This window comes from Gobio gobio, assembly GCF_949357685.1.
Source record: "Gobio gobio genome assembly, chromosome: 16".
NCBI classification, from domain to species: Eukaryota; Metazoa; Chordata; class Actinopteri; order Cypriniformes; family Gobionidae; genus Gobio; species Gobio gobio.
Genome location: NC_137109.1, coordinates 48,430,701 through 48,440,093, shown reverse-complemented (window position 1 = coordinate 48,440,093; position 9,393 = coordinate 48,430,701). Strand labels below are relative to the sequence as shown.

General features: G+C 42.9%; 2 protein-coding genes across 2 annotated transcripts in view; both read right to left on the bottom strand.

The window, feature by feature from the left end:
* LOC307139892 (glutathione S-transferase P-like) overlaps positions 1 to 9,393 on the bottom strand; it is a 729,649-nt gene that overhangs the window by 433,656 nt on the left and 286,600 nt on the right. The gene's annotated exons all lie outside the window — the stretch shown is intronic.
* slc34a1a (solute carrier family 34 member 1a) overlaps positions 1 to 9,393 on the bottom strand; it is a gene marked incomplete at both ends in the record, with an annotated part of 47,938 nt that overhangs the window by 21,761 nt on the left and 16,784 nt on the right. The window contains one exon of the mRNA XM_079839285.1: positions 8,500 to 8,695. Coding sequence (XP_079695411.1) covers positions 8,500 to 8,695 — 196 coding nt within the window. The remainder of the gene's footprint in view (positions 1 to 8,499; positions 8,696 to 9,393) is intronic.

Below are 9,393 nucleotides of genomic sequence, written 5' to 3'. Positions count from 1 at the left end.
GGGGCACAACCAGAAATCAACATGCTAACCAAATCTACTAATTTCCACTGTATTACTAATAGGGATGGGTATCGTTAAGATTTTAATGGTATTACTACTCTTACCGATACTGCTTATCGATCCGGTACTTTAACAGTATTCTTACCGGTTCTTTTTATTATACTTTTTTTTTTTTTATAAAAAAAACAAAACATAATTAAGAACATAATTAACATGGCTTTATAATCTGAAAAGTAAAATATATATAGCAAAAGAAACCGCAAAGTTTGAACAAAAAATAAAACATCTATTTGTAAATGGACCAGTGTGCAGGCATTCGGAAGGTCTGCTAACATTAATATTACAGTAAAGAACAAACCTACAAAGAAATCTAACAAAGTAATGAGATGTAAAATAACACTGCATATTTTTCACTGTATAAATTGATAGATTAATGCTTATAAAAGCTAAAGTTATTAATTCAAGAGATGTGAATATTTTCTATTTGCCTTTTGTTCGATTCGAATCAATGGCTCAATCGTCAGCATGTTTATTAGACGCTGCCCCTTTAAGACCGATCGAATGTAGAACTAATAATATCTTATGCTGCGTTCCAGGCAGGTTTTTGAGCCTGTAAGTTACAACTTCAAACCACGACTCACGACTTTGTAGTGTTCTAGGCAAAGTCACGCCAAACTGCCTGAGCGTAAGGAATTGTGTGGTAGTTTGATGTAAACAAAGCGTGGCGGACAGTACGGGGTGTATGCTCATCTACAATAATTTCTATCGCCAAAGGTGCTTACTCCTTGCTTAATTGAGGGAAACGGAGGAGAAAAACAGCGCAGACGCCAAGAAAAGCTGTTATACCTTTTATTTTACGTTATTTGTATATTTGTTTCATAAACACTGCATTCGTAGGGGGCTGCCATTGTTGCTTCGCGGGCTATGTGACGTCAGATCTCGTAACTGGGAGTATATCGATCTAGTACGAGTTCACGGGTGGGAAGTCACGAGTTTGACTGTCGTTCCAGTGCACTTTCACGGGTAGAAGGTTGGAAAAACACGGGTTACGGGTTGCCTGGAACGCAGCAATATTCTCCTATTTCTCCAAACTATTTACGCCCATTTAAGATATAAACTGTTAAAATAGCTACTCTCCAATCCGGTCATTTTGACACCGGTTATTTGTTGTTTATTTGATGGTTTATTTGATGGCACACGAAGCCTAAAATATTAAGTGCAAGTCGGTCCATTTCGCAGCACACACACATAAGCCGCCTTGAAGTTGGAAACAGCGTCTCTTGCGTGGATTATTGTGCATTTAATAGCTCTTTATTATCACACACATCCCGCAGTTTAGCAACAGTAGAGACTGCAGTTTACAACAATCACTGAATCTGACGTTTAGTTTAGGGAGAAATGACAGCGGAAGGCTGTGAAGGGAAGGATGTCGCGCTCGACGGAACACGGCTATAGGAATAGTTTTTTTTTACCTCATATCATCTTTTTATAATTCTTGGAAGCCAAAATCGAAAAATAAAATTAGATTAATATCACAGCACATCCCTAAAGTTTAAGCAGACTAAACTTCTGTGTAGTTCTCTTGGCCATCGTCACTCATTAAAGCGGACTGTGGTGTTGTGTTCGCTGCAGCTCCACGTGACAGAGCTCGCTCGCTTTCTCTCTCTCTCTCTCTCTTCTGGATTGCGAATGGCAAAAATGCATCACGGACAAATGATTTAATATTATCTCATATAGAAACGGCTGGCAAAGATAGAATTTACCAGACATAACGTCTATCAATTATAATTAGTAAGTGTATTTTCTTAATTTATCCAGTACCGACAGCAGGCAAATTTACTGGTCGCACATGTGCGACTGGATGTAAAATTCAGTTGCACACTCAAATTTTAGTTGCAAAATGCGACCATTTAGTCGCACTCTGGAGCCCTGTGCAATAAACCAATCAGAGTCTCATCTCCCATTCCCTTTAAAAGCCAGTTGTGCTGGCACCATGGCGGATTCACTATTTACATGTGAGCGGAAAGACTGAACGCTTCTCCAGAGAGGAATTTAAATGAATATTTATATGTGTGTGTGTTGCTGCGCATCCCTGTGTGTTTAATAATCAGAGTGTGCACGTGTTGTGCACCACCTATAGGCTCATATTACTAACACACCCTTTAAATAACACTAAAAATACTGCGCAAACCTGCTATTGACTTTAGAGCAGGTTTGTGTTGGTAAATGACGCAGTTGTTTTCAGTTCTGATTTCGGACACAGCCCATGTCGGGTGGAAAAGGGATATGAGGTTAATAACTGTGTATTATTGGAAGTATTTTGAAAATTTGGCAACCCTTTTTCAATTATATGGAAGACAGAGGGAATGGATTCCCTTTTTGATAGAGATCTCGCACTGCTACCCTGAATCATTTCATCCCATTGGTTTATTTTTTGTCTTGTGCGTCAAGTTATATGTATGCTGTGTCTTGTATTATGTTTTCTCCCTCCATTACAAAAATCTAAAAACAAAGAAATATCCAGCTCGGCTGAAGATCGCAACATATGGAAGCCTGTGACTGGAGAGCAATCTAGTTCCCTTTCAATATCATTTTCTTTAATTTACATTCCCTTTCAGTCGGTCATGTTTGACGTACGTCGGAAATGACTGATGAATTGGGAATCGCTTTCAGAGACCAATCTACTTTGAGTTTAACTAAACGAGCCAATGAACATTGCCATGCGGTTTGCGCTTTCCACGCTCCTCCCCGCAGCGCGGATATAATAAGGAAGTGAATGCACCGCATCTTTGCTTTCTGCTTCTCATGCTTGGGCATTAGGCACGCTGAGGTGGCGTTCGTCGATGGTTCATGTTCCCGGGGTGGAGTCCCTTCACCTATTCCCCAATTTAGTCGCCCTTCAGGGGAAACTCAGAGGGCTCCTACTTCCGTTAATAGCCTTGGTGGTAACCTGAGGATCACAGTGAGGGCTTCCCCACCCAGCCAAACTCCTCGGGCCCCTCACTCCTCCACACCATTGCCGGTGGAGCTTCCAAGAGAGCGCGCTGGTCTTTCCCATGGGGGGCCAGTCGTTTTGTATGAGGATTCGGCTGCTTTGCCCCCTTCAGGTATGGTAATGTTGCCCAAGTCTGACCCAGATCCCCCCAGTGGAGCGGTCTGTGGCGATGCAGCTGTGTTCCAAGACCACTACCTCTTGGCTGGGTAATCCGCATCTCCCCTCCTGGCCATGTAAATTCTCGTCCTCTCTGGCGGGATAAGTTTACACAGCTTGTGGAGAAGCCGCGGTTGCTCTGCATGCCATGGCACTCCTGCATGTCCATCAGGCCAAGGTGATGTCCAGGTTAGTGGTCCAGGAATGCCACCTTTGGCTAAACCTGGCGGATATGCGTGAGCCCGACAAAGTTTGGTTCCTCAACTCCCCTGTCTGCCAGGCTGGCCTTTAAAGGGTTAGTTCACCCAAAAATGAAAATTCTGTCATTAATTACTTACCCTCATGTCGTTCGACACCCGTAAGACCTCCGTTCATCTTCGGAACACAAATGAAGATATTTTAGTTGAAATCCGAGGGCTCAGAAAGGCCTCCATTGGCACAATGCACTTTACACTCTCAAGACCCATAAAAGGTACTAAAGACGTCGTTACAAAGTCCATCTCACTACAGTGGTTCTACAATAACTTTATGAATCAGCGAGAATAGTTTTTGTGCACAAAAAAACCCTAAATAACGGCTTATATTGTGATGACCGATTTCAAAACAATGCATCATGAAGCTTCGAAGCGTTATGAATCAGTGAGTCGATTCAGCGGTTTGAATCGCCAAAGTCACGTGATTTCAGCAGTTTGGCGGTTTGACACACGATCCGAATCATGATTCGACTCGCTGATTCATAACGCTTCAAAGCTTCATGATGCATTGTTTTGAAATCGGTCATCACTATGTAAGTCGTTATTTAGGTTTTTTTTGCGCACAAAAACTATTCTCGCCGATTCATAAAGTTATTGTAGAACCAGTGTAGTGAGATGGACTTTGTAACGACGTCTTTAGTACCTTTTATGGGTCTTGAGAGTGTAAAGTGCATTGTGCCAATGGAGGCCTTTCTGAGCCCTCGGATTTCAACTAAAATATCTTCATTTGTGTTCCGAAGATGAACGGAGGTCTTACGGGTGTCCAACGACATGAGGGTAAGTAATTAATGACAGAATTTTCATTTTTGGGTGAACTACCCTTTAAGGCGAGGCGGTTGAAAACTTTGCCCAGCAGTTTTCAGCAGCCCAGAAGCAGACAGAGGTGATCAAGCACATCCTGCCCCGACGACCAGCTGCTGCCTCCACCCAGTCGTCGACCACTGCACCTCCGCCTGCTCGTCACCGAGGGCATCCCCCCGCATCTGCCTCCACCCCTGCTCAGCCTAAGCAGCAGCCTCCACCCAGGCAGCAGGCGGCCAGTCACAAGAATGTGTTGGGTGGTGAATCCTGTGTTTCGTTTTATTACTGTTCTGCCGCTGGCTCCTCGAAGTCCAGCAGAGTGCAGTTTGAGAACGCCACCAGGCCTTCTCACGCACCCTCTGTCCTTCCCTGGAACCAGGTAAGTGTTGCACAGAACAATCAGACCCCACTTCGGGCCGACCTCTGGGCCTGACTGCGGGCTGGACAACACCTTACACGTTTGCTAGATTCTATAGCATCCGTGTAGAGCCGGTCTCTTCCCCCGTACTCGCCCCGAGTGGCCAGTAGCGTGAAGGACCCGTTCTAAGTGTTGGCTTGCAACGCCACTCCCGCCCGCTGGGCCGGATACATGCGACTTTGACTCCAGTAGAGTTCCCCAGAAATGGCTAACCCTGTTGAGTTCCTCCGTCACCCTCGGCAGTCAGACATTGTGGAGTGTCTGACTCCAGGCCTACACTCTTATGTATGGTGGAACCTGTGTTAGGCTGGGTGTCCATAGGTGGCGGTCCCTGCGGCGACCCCATATATGTATTTGGGAAAAAAAATCAAAATAACGACTTTATTCAACCTCTTCTTGTCTTCCGTGTGTGCCTCCACGACGCATGCGCGAGAATATGACGTAACGCCGGGGTTCGGGAATCCATGAAATGCACACTTTAATCCCATTTTGAGAACTACGCCGAGACCTAAAGCACGATCAATGTAGAATTCAACAGCTTAGACACACGCTTCTTCCTCTGCTTGTAAACAAATCGCTTCTGGGTCATGTGTCCGAACGCCGGATCTGCGTAATATTCTCGCGCATGCGTCGTGGAGGCACACACGGAAGACAAGAACAAGTTGGATAAAGGTGTTATTTAGATTTTTTTTGCGCACAAAAACTATTGTCGGCGCATCGTAAAATTATTGTAGAGTCACTGTGGTGAGATGGACTTTGTAACAACGTTTTAAGTGCCTTTTATGGGTCTTTATGGGAGTGTAAATGTACTGAATGCCAATGGAGGCCTATCTGAAGCCTTTCTCAGCATCAGCTTTCAACAAAAATATCTTCATTTGTGTCTGAAGATGAACAGAGGTCTTACGGGTGTTGAACGACATGAGGGTGAGTAATTAATGACAGAATTTTCATTTTTGGGTGAACTAACCCTTTAAATAAGTTTGGTTTTAGTTAGTTATTTGATGCTATAAAAACGGGGGGTGTGACGTCATGATTGACAGCTGAGATTGACGGCTTCTCTGAATGAACTTGTCACTGAGGCACTAACGGACTTTTTTCTGGATTTTTGGGAGGAGATTGGAGCTTTAGCTTTAATTTTTACATTTCCATAACTGTTTATTTCACACCAACATAATGAATTGCTCTGCATCTGTGAGAGTGTGGGCGGGCTTTTGATAATCGCGCCTTAACTTCCTGCTCTCTATTACGCAGACTCTGTCCCAAGATGTCAGCGCCTTGTGTGCGGCCTCCAAAAGCTTCAACTCTGGTCAGCGGAAGTCAATAAAGTCGCATCGTCCATATTTTTTTACGGTCTATGGTCCATATGTGTAACTGCCACATCTCCTTTCCATAGAAGGATGTTGCTTCCACAGCGTTCCCTCTTCTAAGACGAGCACGCTCTCCCTGCATTATCCAATAATCACACTTGCAGAACAGCAGACTGACCATCTCTGCATAGAGCCCTGACTTCCCGCTCCAACAGGTGGGGGCAGACCAGGGAACTCAAGCAGAGCGCTGGAAGGGCCAGCTTCTGTGGCGTGTTGGTAGATCCCCAATTCGTTGGTCAGTTCTGACGTACGTCGAACTTGACCGACTAAAAGGGAACATCTCCATTACGTATGTAACCCTCATTTCCTGAAGGAGGGAATGGAGACGTATGTCCTGTCGCCACAGGTGCTGTACCTCTGCTGAACGGCTGATTCACTAGATCGGCTCCGAAGCAGAAAGCAAATGCATTCACTTCCTTATTAGACCTGCGCTGCAGGGAGGAGCGTGGAATGCGTAGGCCTGTCACGATAGCAAATTTTGCAGAAACGATAATATTGTCGTTCTGAGACCATTTTCATCTAAAATAATGATAATGGCATAATAATGCAGGTACACCTTTTTCAAAGATCAATAAGCTTTATTATTAAAGACTTATTTAACACTGAAAACGGAAAACATTTTAAATATCCAAAATAAATGAACAAAGCAACCAAAAACAATAAAAGCAATGGACTCTCAGTCTGTTAACAAAAAATGCACTTGAATAAACACCAAAAACAATAAATAAAATGGGTAAAAACTGCAACGGATGATTGTGTTTTAGGTGCATATTAGGGGTGGCACGGTTCACAAAACCCACGGATCGTATATCGGTTTTAGGGTCACGGTTTTCGGTTCTGTACGGTTCTTGTTGTTGTTTTTCCTTTTAATTGTTAACACTCCAGAAATTTACTTCAGCATATGATATATAGCTTAATTATCCACAATTTAGGATACAGAATTAAAAAAATTGTTCTATTGTGTAATCATGTACAAACTGAATTTGACTTGACTTAAAGGATTAGTTCACTTTCAAATAAACTTTTGCTTATAATTTACTCACCCCCTTGTCATCCAAGATATCCATGTCTTTCTGTCTTCAGTCGAAAAGAAATGAAGATTTTTGATGAAAAGATTTCAGGATATTTCTCCATAAAATGGAAGTCAATAGACCCCATACGGTTCAAGGTCCAAATGAGAGGTTCAGTACAGCTTCAAAAGGGGCTTTAAACCACATCAAACGGTACCAGACGATCAATAAGGGTCTTATCTAGCGAAATGATCGGTCATTTTTTTTAAAAATAAATACATTTTAAGTTTTATAAGCACAAATGCTCGCCTTGATCTGTTCATTGATGCGCGCTCGTGACGTCACGTAAAACGCAATTACGTCGAAAAGGTCACGCTAGATGCAGGCGCAAAGACGTTTGAATATGTGGATACGGTCCTCCTTCCGCTCATTTGTAAACACTGACTCGGTACTTCCGCCTGCGTCTAGCGTGACCTTTTCAACGTATTTGCATTTTACGTGACGTCACGATCGCGCATCACTGAACAGAGCAAGGCGAACATTTGTGCTTATAAAACTTAAACTTTATTTATTTTAAAAAAATATGACCGATCGTTTCGCTAGATAAGACCCTTATTGATCGTCTGGTACCGTTTGATGTGGTTTAAAGCCCTTTTGAAGCTGTACTGAACCTCTCATTTGGACCTTGAACCGTATGGTGTCCATTGACTTCCATTTTATGGAGAAATATCCTGAAATCTTTTCATCAAAAATCTTCATTTCTTTTCGACTGAAGACAGAAAGACATGGATATCTTGGATGACAAGGGGGTGAGTAAATTATAAGCAAAAGTTTATTTGAAAGTGAACTAATCCTTTAAGCCTTGTTTATACTCGGCGCGTCCGCACGAGCGCGAGGGGTGCGCGCGGCAAAAATTATGTCAACCAGTGGGTGGTAGTGCGCGTTGAATGCGCGAGACCCCATTTTGCTTGGCAGTGTGCACGTAAAATTTTGCGCGTGGCTCCGCAACCAAAGAAGCACGAGTTCCAGGCGAATCTGGCCGAGCATGACGTCTCATCACGCCGGCACCCAGTCTGCGCGTCGAGTATAAACACCTCCCCAACCAGATGAGGCGCGCGCGCAGTCAGCGAGAGAAAGAGAGAGATGAGGAAAACAAACAAGCATGCAAATGGAAATTATTGCGGCCGGAAAAATTATTGAGCTAATTTTTTTTATTGTGCGATTAATTGATTTATTGACTATCGCGCCAGGCCTAGGAATGCGCAAACCATATTGCATTGTTCATTGGCTCGTTTAGTTACACTCAAAGTAGATTGGCATCTGAAAGCGATCCCCAATTCATCTGTCAGTTCCGATGTACGTCTCCGTTCCCTCCTTCAGGGAACGAGGGTTTCATACGTAACCAAGATGATTTTTTAAATTTGTATCACACAGTGTCCTGGTGGGTCCTTATGCCTGGCATTCACTGCATGCACACAATCACAACACATACACACACCTGTATGATGAGTTTGGTGAAGGGCTCGGTGAGCGTCTTCAGAAGTTCAGGCGCTTCGTCTCCGCTGTGCAGCTGAAAGCTGCTGACAGTGACTCTGGCCAGGAAACTCATCAGACCCGACGCCACCTCCACCGGCAGCAGCACCAGCACGGACAGCCAGTTAAAACAGTCGTGGATCGTCGCCCCGGCAAACGCCCTTGAGAACAAGAGAGTGTTGCTGCTATTAGTTAGAACAACTCAAGATTTTAAGTTAACTAAACTTACAATTTTAGGTCAAGCACAAATACGTAATTTTTAAGTTGAAACAACACATTATTACTTATTCGAATGTTGAATTTGAAGTTGTAACAACAAATCGCAGCAATTATTTTGCTGGACGAAGTGTTATTTGAGTTTCATTTTAGTTTCCTTGTAGTCATTTCATTACATGCTTGTGTCATTGTATACATTTTTCTTTTAAACATTACTATTTAGGTTTTATACTTATTTTGTGTTAATTTCTAGTTTTTAGTAATTTCCAATTAATAATGCTGTATTTCAGTTTATTGCCAAGGCCACATTTCTCATTTTCATTTAGTTTTCCGACTTATATTTTTATTCTATTTTATTTCAGCTTTATTTCATTATTCACAGAAATGGTTCAGTGGGGAAAGTGATCACTGCTGCGTCTGTTTATAGCTTCGAAATTCATCACTGATGTTTTTTTAATGTGTTTTTCATGGATAAAATCAGAAGAGAAAGGAAATTTGTTGTTTAATGTAGTGAAAGTCAACCTGAAATGACATTCGCAGCACATTCAGTCTGTAATGCGATGGAAATGATCAATTATTCATGGGGAATTGGATGGTTTCATAGCAGAATGGAGTGAGAGCTGAATGTGAGGCTTTCTAACCA